The 14,322-nt window shown below is 36.6% G+C and overlaps 1 protein-coding gene across 1 annotated transcript in view; it reads right to left on the bottom strand.

Annotated features, from left to right (window-relative positions):
• Nucleotides 1-2,330: 2,330 nt before the first annotated feature.
• ST7L (suppression of tumorigenicity 7 like) overlaps nt 2,331-14,322 on the bottom strand; it is a 58,547-nt gene continuing 46,555 nt past the window's right edge. The window contains exons 12-14 of the mRNA XM_028101941.2: nt 12,594-12,744; nt 8,856-8,948; nt 2,331-2,731 (exon numbers count right to left, since the gene is read on the bottom strand). Coding sequence (XP_027957742.2) covers nt 2,553-2,731; nt 8,856-8,948; nt 12,594-12,744 — 423 coding nt within the window. The 3' untranslated portion in view covers nt 2,331-2,552. The remainder of the gene's footprint in view (nt 2,732-8,855; nt 8,949-12,593; nt 12,745-14,322) is intronic.

Below are 14,322 nucleotides of genomic sequence, written 5' to 3'. Positions count from 1 at the left end.
TTTCAGGACACAGCTCCTCCCAACGTGAAGGGGTTAGGATTTCTCATCACAGCTGCACTCTGGTGATAATGATGACAATGATGGGTGGTGACAAGAGTGACACTTCCCTAGTTTCTCCTGTGGACAGACATGGTTCTAAACACCTGTCATATTTTAAACTCCTTTAACCCTCACAAACGCCTACGAGGTAGTACTATTCCCCTTTTACAATGAGGGGGAGAAATGGCTAAGAAACTTACCTGAAGTTGCACAGCCAGTAAGTGCCAGGGCTGGAACTCAAAACAAAGCAGTCTGGCTCCAGAGCCTACACTCATGCCATTCTGTAATGCTGCCCCTTCTCTGCCTGGAAGAGGCGGCACTATCCAGGCGTCTAAATTCCTCCGACTGCGGGGAGACGAGAGCAGGGTTTCTCAAGTTTTAAACGCACATAGATGATCTTGTTAAAAGGCAGATTCAGGAAGTTTGGAGTGGCGCCTGAGATTCTGCCTTTCTAAAAAGCTCCTGGGTGATGGTGAAGCTCCTACTACATACACCATTAAGTCAGGGAAGAAACAGAATTTGAGCCTCCAGCTCCCTTGCTGGCTGGCTGGCTGGGAGTCATTTATACATTGTGTTTATAAGCTGGAGATGGCCTGCATGTAATCATTTTCCATAAATTCTTCAGTGGAACCTGCCCTTGGTACTGCGGCATGCCAAATATTGGTCTCCAGGTACCTTAGGTAAAGAGTTAGCTTTTAGGAACTAAAAATGTACATGTAAAGGCCGCCGGATAAAACGTGGCTATAAAAGTCTGCTGTGAGGCACATTTTTACTATATACCACCAACTATACAAATATCAAAGGACGGTATATAAATGCCTGTTTATTGTTCACTAACTAGAATCACAGTAAATTAATAACTTTTAGTCTAAAAAAAGAAGCTTCCACTTTAAAATGTATAATTATTCATTCTCAGACTCCACTGGAGGAGTGCTAAGGAGCTTGTGCAATGTAATCTTAAAGGCTCTTCTGGTGCATCAGCCATGTCTCAGTGATGCTACATACTACCAATGATAGATAGAGCAGACAGTGAATACACTCTGCACTCATTTTAGCCAGTACCTCATGGAAGTATACTACTAACAATTGCTATGTATCGATTCCAGATTCTAAATCTCTCTCCTCACTTGATTTTACCTCTTTCCAATACTCTAAGAGAACCCCAAGGACCACCTCTCCCACTGCTTGCCTGTGACCTCAAATACACAGCTGCATATATTTTTCCAGTTGTTAAATGGATGGGATTCCCTTTCCAGTCAATTTTTTTCCATGCCAGAGTACACAGTAAGGTCATCTCAGTTTGAGATGTACTCACTCCCCAGTCAGCACCACTGCGAACAACAGTTATGGTATGATCACTACGCTTCCCTTTCACACTAAAAGGAAACAGTCAGTTTCCAACCCAAATATCTATACTCCCTGAACAACAGTGGAAAGTCATTCTCCTTGAAGACTGACCCAGAATCAAGTGCAGTCTCAGACTGCTAGGCCTACCGCCAGTGGCAACTTAACACATTATACAGTTGACCTTCAGGGAAAAAGGCAAACCAGTGCTTTTACTCCTGGTGCCAAAAGAAAACCAACGAATCTTTAAGGCACAAAATAAACTGTTCTTAAGGCAGAAAAAGAAATTGTGAGGCAACAGGGAGTTAGATCGGAGGCATATATAGAAATTACATTGCCGAGTAAGGGCTGGTGCTGCTACAGTTCTCAATGCTTTTTGATTTGGGACTAAAATGAATTAGCATTTTCCTTTTGGGTTTGAACTATTGTTACCTGGTAAAAATGTGAAGATGTATAAGAAAGACCCATTTTTTAAAGGCTTAGCAACTTAAAGTTGGTAATTTTACTTTGAGCCAGTTAATTAATTAATTACTACGTTTGTGTAGAAGAGTAAATAATCATGGGATATTCTCTCTAATATCAGTCTTCAAGCACCTGCTGGACCTGGCTCAGGAAATGGGGAAGTAGTTCAAATTAAAGGATAAAAATGAAAATAAAGGTCTATCCATGGTTCTACACCCAACCTTGGGGAAGGTCAATGAAGAACATGCAGATACAACAGTGAGAAGCTTTGAGTAAAGAAGCACATTCTGTACCCAGGGTAAATGTTCCATCTGTCCCATCTTACCTACTTATTCTCCATCAGCAAACCTTACCATTAATGATTTCATTTAAATGGAAAAATCGAAATAGGGAATTGTTTCTCAAATAGGGAATTTTTTTTAGTGCCAAAAAGAAAGGATTTAAAAGAGTTGGGTTATTCCTTAGCTAGTAACAAGTGCTATGTTTACCACCAAAAGTGATCTACAAAGACCAACTTTATCATGTTATGCCATTGTATTCTTTTAAACTTTTAAGCAATAAAAACATAGCTCAAGTCAGCAAAAACTTATGTTTGACATATTTAGAGCAGCAGCTTTACAAATCAAGTCCTGTAATTTACTATACAAACATCTTCTGCTGAACAACTGGTTTAGCACAAACAGATCAGAGATGGTTTCTTGTGTGTTTTACAAATACTCTACACAAGTCCTTGAGATCATACTTACAGCGTTAGCAAAAACACCCATGATTTCAGGAAACTGGTGTGTGAGAAGAGCTATCATTGCTGTAGAAGAACACAGTCCTGCTGTGAAATTGATGAAAAAAGGAAGCTCCTTCTTTGGGTAAACAGAAACATGATGAAAGGCTGTAAGGGAGAAAAGGCAGAAATGGATTTTATTTAAGAATATAGTATAAGCCAGTTTTAATATTTTCAAATGAAGTTTAAAACTAAAAGGAAAATAATTGTTTTAAAAAAGAATAAGGAATCTCTGGCTAAGCAAGGTAGAAGAAAGTTATCCATTATTTATTCCAGCATTGATAGCATATCTACAGAACCAGATGACTGTGCTGGGGACTGGGAATAGGATGGCATCGTGGGAAAGAACATTAATTGTAAAGTCATGCTGAGGTGGTTTTGAAGAACTTTGTCACTTATTAGCTGTGTGGTCTTGAATAAGTTGCTAAACCCTCTCATAGTTGCTATGGAGTTGTTATGATGAACACTGTAAGTCCTTAAAAGTGAGTTGTTATAATTCTTGCTCTTCAGGAGCTCAGAGACAAGTATAGTGATCGAGAGACAGATGTGTGGTTGCAGATTTCCCAGAACCATAATTTTACCCAGCTATTAATAAATGTTCTATGTGTGGCATTTCATAGAGCACCACAAAAATGGAAATAGAACACCAAAGCCCTAAGATTCTGAACATAAATCAAGTCCCTCGTCTGATTTTATCACATTCACACATTAACTCAGGTATCATTTTTCTAATGACTGGATATTTCATTACTAATAGTATTCAAGTATTTATATCTTATTTGAAATTTGATTGAAAATACCTGAATACCAATGCTGAGATGTGACTATCACCATGCGTGGCACACAGTAGGTGCTCAATAAATGTCTGTTAAACGGAGAGCTATTCTGGGACTTCATTGTCCAGGAAGTTGACTGCTCAGGGCTGGACACAAACCCAAGAATTCCTGATGTAATATCCTGCATAAGTAAGGGATGACTAATTCGGTGCTGAATCAAGGTCAGCTATAAATTTCACTTTTTCCAACATAACGATTCACAGAGAAGATTACACCTAAGTTTCCTTTGGTAGCCATATTTTTTATGTCTTATACTATACTCAAAAGTATATGCCAAAAACTGAACTCATTAAAAACCCAGAAAATTTCCAGAGGCTTGGGTCACGTTTAAAGTAAAAGCACACCAAAGTTGAATTTGTTTTTAAAAAAGTTAGAAACATTAGAAGCTGTGGACAACATAGTACTTTCAGCACCCAAAAAACCAGCAGTCGCTTTTGCCCTGTCCCTCAAGCATGAGAGGCCAACTTCTTCTTGGCCTCTCAAGCAAACCAAGAGAAATAAACCATGGTACTTGCAAAGACAGGGAACACTTATGTATACCAATGGTCACTAAAATTCCTATTGCATGAGAGACAGCAACGTCGATAAAATTAATTGAACTGTATAGCATTTTATGATTTACAAAGTGCTTTAATTTCTTAGTTTGATTTTTTCAATAGCCTTAAGAGATAGATAGTATTATTTCCACTTTTTTTTTTTAAGATTTTTATTTATTTATTTGACAGAGAGAGATAGAGAGACAGCGAGAGAGGGAACAAGAGCAGGGGCAGAGGGAGAGGGAGAAGCAGGCTTCCCGCCAAGCAGGGAGCCTGATGCGGGGCTCAATCCCAGAACCCTGGGATCATGACCTGAGCCGAAGGCAGACGCTTAATGACTGAGCCACCCAGGCACCCTATTTCCACTTTTTAAGGTGGAAACGATATAGCTTTAGTAAGATAATTTCTTAAAATATGAGCTTTTTATATTATAGGAGAGACCTAATTTTTTCTTTTTGGATTGCTTTCTGTAGATTCGTTTGTCAGTCAATGTTTGGCTAATACATCAGTATAATGGATGACTAGTACAGAAACACTCCCTTGGAAGTAAAGTTCAAATTTCATCACTGGCTTGTAGAGAAAAATTTATCAGGAGGCATAAAAGACAACTAAATAGCTATGTGAACTAAGGGAATAGTTCAAGTCTGAACTTATGAGGTTCCTAAGCAAATTCCAGAATGTTGTAAGTCATATCAAGGTTGAAGGGGAACTGAAAACAAAAAAACATTAAGTACTCCTGGGTATTAGAACTCCACATTATTAAAAATTTGTTCATTCTACCACAGACAAATACTCTCAGAACAAACAATATAATCAAACAAAAGCCCAGCATATCCCTCTTCTCCTACCTCCTGGAATTTGCAAATGTGTAAGTACCCTAGAAATAATAAAGGCCTGCCAAAAAAGCAAACTCTTCATTCTTATAGCCTGTGACTCTGGCAATACATGATAACAACCCCGATTTTATTCATATTACTATGTAAAATTGGCCTTAAGCAACTTTTGTAATGATTTGGAGGGGGCATTATATTAGGCTAGATGTATTAACCTAATATAATACACTCCTGCATATTGATGTTCCATAATTAAAGATTGACTCCTTTGCCTTAAATATCCTTGTTTCTTTTAAAATGGAAAAACAACAAGAACAACTACTACCAGCACCATCCTAGGAAAGAAAATAAAATTTCTTTCACTAATGACCTTCTAATTACCAGAGTCAATGGATTCTTCACAGTAATCACCCTCCTTGATATCAGATACTCCTCCTCACTTGGAAATTTTTAGTTCCTAGCCTATCTAGTTCTGGTTCTTGTCCTGTCTCTCTGTCCACTCCTTCACTGAATCTTCCCAACTCCTTATCAGCCACCCATTCCTTCAACATTTTTGTGCCCCCATGGTTCCACTCTTAGTTTACTTCTCACTCTACACAGTCTCCCTTAGTGAGCTCATCCATGCCTAGAAAATGATGATTCCCAAGTTGGTATGGTGATGTACCGATGTAGAGAGAAAGAGATAGTGGAACCCCCAGGAATCCTGTATACACAACCTGACCCTGTCCCTAGGCCATGGCTAACCACATCAGGAATAAACACCTGGATAAATCTGATGCTCTCCTCCAGAAGTTTTAGAAGCCAGATTGAGATCTTATTCATGCTGTACAATTTGCTTGAACTGATAATGTGTAAACTAGAGCCATGTAAGGGCATCAAGTTTGGCTACATGAGTATCCAAGAAGGGAAAGCCAAACGACAAAGAGAAAGATAGAAAAATGAAGCAGACACATTGAGAGAAGCAGAAATGAGAGTTCATACAGAGAGGAGATGGCGTTGGGGAAGGAGAAAAAGAAAAGTACGAACAGGAGAGATGGAAAAAGGCAGCCAGAGATAGAGATATACAGATAACTGACTCCCAGAAATCCTGATAGCCCTCTAGTTTCTGGTTCTAGTCCCTTCTAAGGTCTGACTGTAATCTGCCTCAGAAGCTGCCTTTGGATTCTTTGAGATAATCCAGTCTTCTAACAAATTTTAAGTTTAAAACAGTTATTACTTGTACCCAAAGAATACCTACAACGTTTACTATTTATATAGTATATACATATTTCATATACATATATACCTTATAAATATATCTTAGGCCCATATATTTAGAGATACAAAAATATGTATATACGTGCAAAATAGATTACAGATAGAATTAAGCATGCATACACATGTGCACACACACACACAAGATGTGGTATACATGCAACATACTCAAAGCCTGAATTTACTTCCCCCATTCCTGTTCCCAAACCTGCTCCTCCTGCTGTATGATGGAATTCCCATTCTTCAAGTCAATCAAGTCAGATTTGGGAATCATCCCCTGCCCTTAGAGAGAGAGCACACCCCATTTCAGCTTCCTTATAATCTATTCCATACATGCAGCACTTAACACATTGTTTATCAGTCTTTCTATTAACTCATGAGCAGTTCAGAAGTTTGGAGTAGGATAACGAGGAAAAGGTACTAATATTTAATATTTTTGTTGGGTACTGACGATGTATTTGGCCTGTTTATGACATTAAGGAGGGCACTTGATGTAATGAGCAGTGGGTGTTATATGCAACTGATGAATCAATAAACTCTACCTCTGAAACTAAAACAAAAGAAAAGAAGGGGTGCCTGGGTGGCTCAGTTGTTGGGTGTTTGCCTTTGGCTCAGGTCATGATCTCGGGGTCCTGGGATCGAGCCCTACATCAGGCTCCCTGCTCAGTGGGAAGCCTGCTTCTCCCTCTCCCACTCCCCTGCTTGTATTCCCTCTCTCACTGTGTCTCTCTCTGTCAAATAAATAAATAAAATCTTTTTTAAAAAAATAAATTAATAAATTTGACTAATTAAAATATTTGCTGAATATCAATTTTCATTGTGAACATTATAGAGACATTGTGAACATTGCAGAGATACATAGAGGGATGATAAAGAGAATCCTGGCCTTCAAGTTTACAATCTAGAAGGGGGAGGTTAAGAAGTCCACAAAGTACTTTGAGAGTTCAAAGAAAAAAACAGATAACTTATCTCAGAGGATGGAAGAAAATAAAAGACCCTGGGAGAAAAATATCAGCATACTCAACATCCATAATCTCTCCTAAATTTTCATCTATCTGTTTGGACCTTTCAGCTCACCACGTTTGTTGGTTGTAAAACTGCAACTTTCCTTCTTAGACTTGAGCTCTAATGGCCCCAGAACTGTAAAAACTGGCATAGGTTTATATCACATAAGGAAACATGGTGCTAGTGTTTATAACCTTCAGCATGCTTATTGGTTAAATCATAAAAAGAAAAGTTACACAGAAATTTACCAGTTCACAGAGAAGAGTGAGGATAAGGCAGCTGAGACAAATAAGTATAGACCATTCTTTTGAGAAGTTTGGCTTCCTGAAAGCAGGGACTCAATGGGACTCTCAGCATTCATAACCCTATATACTCTGGTTCTCCCCCTAAGTCTAAGACTGCTCTTTTTAGAACTGGAAAGTGTAGTCCTTCCAAATTCATTCTTTGTAAAGACAGCTTTGGCTCTTCTGAGTGTTTTACCTTTCCGTATAAATTTTGAGATCAGCTTGTCAGTTTTTGTTGGTAGGGATTGTATTGAATCTATAGATCAATTTGGAGAGAATTGCCATATAAATAATACTCAGTTTTCCAATCAATAAACATGGACTGTCTCTCCATTTACTTAGTTTTTTTTAAATTTCTCCCAGCAAATGACATCGTTTTTAGTATACAAGCCATTTAAATTATTCCTGAATTGTTTGTTCTTTTGGATGCTACTGTGATTAGAAGTTTTCTAAATTTCATTTTTGGACTGATTATTCCCTGCTGGTATATAAATATGCAACTGAGTTTTATATGTGGATATTATATCCTGCAACCTTGCTAAACTTGTTTATTAGATCTAATAGTATTTTTATGAATTTCTTAGGATTTCCTACATAGAAGATGATGTCATCTGTGAATAAAGACAGTTTTCTTCTTCTTTTCCAACATGAATGCCTTTTTATTTTTTTTTCTGGCTTGACTGCACTGACTAGGATCTCCAGTACAATGCTGAAGTGAAGTGCAGAGAGCAGACATCCTTGCATTATTCTTAATCTTAGAGAGAAAGCATTCAATGGTTAAATCATAAAATCACCATTATGTATCCTGTCAGCTGTGGGGTTTTCATAGATGCTCTTTATCAGGTTAAGGAAATTCTCTTATTCTTAGTTTGTTCAAAATTTTTACCATGAATGGTTGTTGGATTTTTGTCAGCCGCTTTTTCTGCATCTGGCGTCATTTATTCTCTTAACATGATGCATTGCCTTTTGAGATGTTAAGCCACTTGCATTTGTGAGGTAAATCCCACTTGCTCATGGAGTATAATCTTTTTTATATATAGCTGGATTCAGTTTGCTGATATTTTGTTGAACATGTTTGTGTCTATATTCATGAGGGATATCATTCTATAGTTTTCTTGTAATGTCTTTGGTTTTGGTATCAGGGTAATACTGGTTTCACAGAATAAGCTGGGAAGTGTTCCTTCCTCCTTTCTTTTCTGAAAAGAGTTTGTGAAGGATTGGTATTATCTCTTCTTCAAATGTTTGTAAGATGGCTACTCTTTTTAATATCTTCAACTTTTGTGTTCTTCATTGCATCTCACATAGCATTTTACCCCAGAAACATATGGGAATGAACTTATGCAACTACATCCAAGAAATGGCTAAAATAGTATTTTAAACAGTATCCTGAATTTCAACCAACAGCACTTTTACTATGAGAAAATACTGTGAAAAACAATCTCACAACTACTTTTAAGTTTAGGAAAACTAGAATATTTACTTACTAGGTAATAGCTCTCTATCAGCAGTCTCTGTGCAGCTGGGATAAGGATAAAATAGATGGCCTTTCTCTAATGGATATGGAATCATTCTAAAAGCTGAGAAAAAAAATACGTAAGTTGACATTCCATTCAGACTCACTTTCATCCCATACTACAGATCAAAGCTACTTTGGAGACATACTTTTGTAAAATTTTCACATAGCATTTATTAATTTTTTTAGAGACACCTTTTAGATGAAAGAAACAAAGTAAGCAAAAGAAGGACTAAGAGGAAGAATAAGATTTATTTAGAGAATAGAATGGTCTGGCTGGAATAAAACTAAAAGGAGTAGTGGGTGGTAAGGCTGGCTAGGTCCTTCTTGCCTCTGTCTCCTCACTATAAACACAACAGACTTAACTCTGTGGGTATGAATTCCTTTTCTTCCAGGAATCTTCATAAAATTGCAACATGTATAACTGTTGTGACCCAAACTGTTGGCAACCTACAAGAGTTCTCAATGGCTCCTAACTTCATGTGTTAGATATCACCAAAGTTTTCTACAAGCAGAATTTAACTTAAATCAGAGGTCACCAAAGCATCATCCTTTGGCCAGACCTGGACCACTATTTATGTTTATAAATAAAATTTTATTAGAATACAGATATTAAAATCACTTGTTCATTTATGTATTATGTAAGGCTGCTTTCAGGCTACAAGAATTGGGTAGCTATAACAGAGACTATGGCCACAGAGACTAAATACTTACCATCTGGCTCTTTACAGAAGTTTACCCATCCCTGATCTAGATTATCATCAGCTCTTACAGACTTCTTAAAGAAGGAATCTTTATTAGCTACTCAGCTAGCTGAGTATTCATCAAAATTGTGATATTTTTGTTTTTCCTTTAGTGCTTAGCTCTATAAACTTTTGTCAAAATATGAATTTTGTTCTGCCACAATAAAGAGTAGGGATTTGTCCAAAGGCACAGAGCAAATCAGTGGTAACACTAGGAAATCATTCATAAAGAAGATTATTTATGAAATACAGTGTAAGTCACATATTTACTGAGAACCTCCTATGTGCCAGGCAGAACATTAGGCACTGAAGACACATACAGGATCAATGAGACAGAGGACCTGGCTTTGAGGAGCTTACTGACTACTAGAGAAAAATCAAAAGGAAGACTAATTACCCAAAGACATTCCACTCCTCAGTTTTAGTAGTTCCAGTTTCATTAATCTGCATATTGTCAGTGGCACGCAGTGTCTGACCCTTAGCAAGTGGTTAATGCAGAGGTTCCCAAATTCTCTTGCTTTAAGGATACATGGTGCCCTTCATGTCTCTTCATGCCCCTAGGCTGAAAGAAATACCTAACAATTCCACTTAAGTAGTGGGTCCAAACAACTTTAAAGGTTTATGTCCTAACAACTTAGCAGTGATTTTGGGGGAAAATATATATGTCAATTAAAGGGAAAAATAATTATTTCATTTTTTTAAAAGATTTTATTTTTTTAAGTAATCTCTAACACCCAATGTGGGGCTTGAACCTACAACCCCAAGATCAAGAGCAGCATGCTCTACCGACTGAACCAGCCAGGGGCCTCTAATTATTTCATTTTTTAAACAATCACCTTTCTTACTAATGGGATGTATGTACCTGTTGGACACCACATAACTTTTCAGACCTTGGAATCAGATTGGACACCGCCATCCTCATTTCCTGTTCCACACTGATTTTTTTGTGTGGTAGTTCTTTTAATCATAGCAATTAAGAAAAACCCAGCTTTGCAAAGCTATGACAGGATCAAAAGAAATAGAGAATGGAGAGCCACCTAATGGTGAAACCTTGAACTATGCAGAGCTAACAGTCTGAATGATGCTTGACAGATGTTGAGTATTGCTGTGCTTCCACTAAAATTTTTAAAATATCCCATGGCATTCTTGTGAATTTGCTACAATGCCCCAAGATGCCTCATTACAAAGTTTGGGAACTGAGAGGGTTAACCAATTCTAGTTAATGAGTATTGAATTTATTTTTGAATTTCTATTGATAGCAGGAGTGTACTTTTTTTTTTTTAAGATTTTATTTATTTATTTGAGAGAGAGAGAATGAGAGACAGAGAGCACGAGAGGGAAGAGGGTCAGAGGGAGAAGCAGACTCCCTGCTGAGCAGGGAGCCCGATGTGGGACTCGATCCTGGGACTCCAGGATCATGACCTGAGCCGAAGGCAGTGGCTTAACCAACTGAGCCACCCAGGCGCCCCAGGAGTGTACTTTCCAAGACAATCATTATAAGAATTCAACTGACAAAATATTTTGGTTAAGCTTTTTCATTTTCTAAGTGACTTTAAGAAGTTACAAATAAGAGATCTGGTAGTTACTTGAAAAACAATCTAGTTCTCCAAAGAAGATATACAAATGGTCAATTAGCACATAAAAAAAAATGCTCAACAACATTAATTATTAGGAAAATGCAAATCAAAACCACAATGAGATACCACTTCACACCCATTAGTATGGCTATTAAAAGAAAAAAAAGAACAAATGTTAGCAAGGATACAGAGAAAGTGAAACGCTTGTGCATTGCTGGTGGAATATAACATGGTACAGCTGCCACAGAAAATAGTAAGACAGTTCTCCTCAAAAAATTAAACATAGAATTATATAATCTACAGGTTCCACTTCTAGGTATATACCTAAAAGAACTGAAAGCAGGAACTTGAACAAATACTTGTAATACCCATGTTCATAGCAGCATTATTCATAATAACCAAAAGGTGGAAACAACCCAAATGTCCATTGACAGATGGATGTATAAACAAAGGATAGTATATACATACAATGGAATATTATTCAGCCCTAAAAAGGGATGTTTTTCTGACACATGCTACATTATGCTAAGTGAAGTAAGCCTGATTTAATGAGACAAATACTGTATGATTCCACTATAGAAGATATCTAGACTAGTCAAACTCATAGAGACAGAAAGTAGAATGGTTACCAGGGGCTGGAGAGGGGAAGAATGGGGAGTCATTGTCTAATGGGTACAGAATTTTCAGTTTGGGATGATGAAAAAGCTCTAGGGATAGATGATGGTGATGGTTGCACAACAATGTGAATGTACATAATGCCACTGAACCGTACATTTTAAAACTGTTAAAATGGGGGTACCTGGCTGAACCAGTCGGCAGAGTGTGTGACTTGATCTCAGGGTTGTGAGTTCGAGCCCCACGTTGGGTGTGGAGATTACTTAAAAATAAAATCTTTAAAAAACAATAAAAAATAAAGTGGTTAAAATAGTAACTTTTATGTTATGCGTATTTTACCATAATAAAAAAATAGATTTAAAAAAAAGAACAAGAGTTGATATTAGTTGTGAAGAAAATAGTTTCATGATGTAAACATCTGAAAATTAAACAAAAGTCCAATTTAAAAAATACTAGAATAACTTAACCACATTAAAAAGCCTATAAACCAAGGGATGTAAGTTTTCATTTTCTTTCCTTACAAGTATGTAACTTAAATGAACATATGGCAGAATACTGTAACAGTTTCTCATTTTGCTCTTCCTAAATGTGGCATCAGTATAAGTACATTAAGTATTTCTCCTACCAATAAACGAAATAAACACCTCTGGGTTCACTTTGAAACCAATCTGAACAATACTTAGGGAAACTCAGACAATCTTATTTAAAAAGGCTGCCTGGGAATGCAATGAATAGTCCAAGAGATTAGCGGTACATTTGGAAAAGAATACTTACTGCCTTCCCACGTACACTGTAACAGATTAAGAGCACCTTCTATTCTCTTCCAGTGCTGAAGATGGAAGAAAGCATAGGCGATTGCTTCACTATCACCCCGTTTCAGAATGTGTTCTGGAGGTAAAATTAGACTTTTCATCTCGAGTAAGTACTAGAAAGATAACACACACAAAGACACACCACAGAAAAACGAAAAATTAAATTATGTTAAGTTCAAACACCCACAGAAATGTAGATTCAAATTTTACAATGTTAAAAAACAAATATTAAGCTAGTTGAGATGACAAGAGGGTCACACTGATAGCATGTGTATAAAATGCTCATCTATGCAAATTCCAAAGATCAGAATATTCCTAAGGGCAAAAATAAGATGATAAATGGCTTATGTATGACCTTGCTAAATACATAATGGAAATTCAAGCTGAGGAAATAATGTGAGAGCAAATATCTATTTTTCCAAAAGAGAATTAAGTATAAAAATCATAAAATCCAATTTTGGAACAACATTTTGTGCTGACATTCAATTCTTTTTTTCTCTCATTCCCATCTTACAGGTGGAGGAACTTAATTGTGAATAAGTTCAATTAAATTAATATCTACTGAGAGCAAAGCACTATGTTAGGAAACACTAGATTCTCTGGAGCTTCCTACTGTAATAGAAAGACAGATTTCTTAAGTTAATGATTATAATAAGACTATACTGAGTGCTTTATTAGAGGTATAAACAGTGTATATGTATATAAGAATTTGGATAGAAGATATTAATTTTTTTAGTTTTTTATAAGAGATTGAGATATAATCCATATTTTATAATTCACCCATTTAAAGTATATGACTCAAAAAAATGTATACAACTCAATGGTTTTTAGTATATTCACAGATAAGTACAACTATTACCACAGTCAATTTTAGAACATTTTCATCACAGCAAAAAGAACCCCCATCCTCTTTAGTTATTACCCTCTAACCCCCATTCCCCCTAAGCAACCACTAATCTACTTTGCATCTCTATAGATTTGCCTGTTCTGGCTATTTTATACAAAAAGACTCACATAATATATGGTCTATTGTAACCGGTTTCTTTCACCCCACATAATGTTTTCAAGGTACATCCATGTTATATCATATACCAGTACCTCATTCCTTTTTGTGGCTGAGTAATATTCCATTATATGGATATACCACATTTGTTTATCCATTCATTATTTGATGACCATTTGGTTGTTTTCATCTTTTGGCTATTATGAATAATGCTGCAATAAACATTCATGCACAAGTTTTTATTTGAACATATGTTTTCATCTCTCTTGGGTATATACCTAGGAATGGAAGCGCTGAATCATGTGGTAACTATATGTTTAGGAGGTATTAATTATGATTTAGGAGTTGAAAATAAACCACTTGATGGAATTGGGGATATGAACTGACATATAAAGATGTATAAAATGTAGATGAACAGACCAGGTGGTGGGGTAGGGAGACACAGCAGACTGGAATACAGGCCAACTTGAACAAGGCTAAGAACGCTTAGAGCAAGACACATTTAAGGAATTAGTGAGTGTGCCTGTTAAAGAAGTTATGGCCTATCAGTTCTCACATATGAAATTAAATTATATCTTAAAGTCTTGAAGAAAATACTTACCTTAATATTATAATCCACAACAAAAGCAGTATAATTAAATGTACTAATTACATGAGAAAAGACACAAAATTAACCACTTGTACATCA

This window comes from Eumetopias jubatus, unplaced genomic scaffold (genome assembly GCF_037043125.1).
Source record: "Eumetopias jubatus isolate StellerSeaLion01/CBP00866 unplaced genomic scaffold, mEumJub1_p1.0 scaffold_4, whole genome shotgun sequence".
NCBI lineage: Eukaryota > Metazoa > Chordata > Mammalia > Carnivora > Otariidae > Eumetopias > Eumetopias jubatus.
This window is presented reverse-complemented; position numbering and strand designations above follow the sequence as displayed.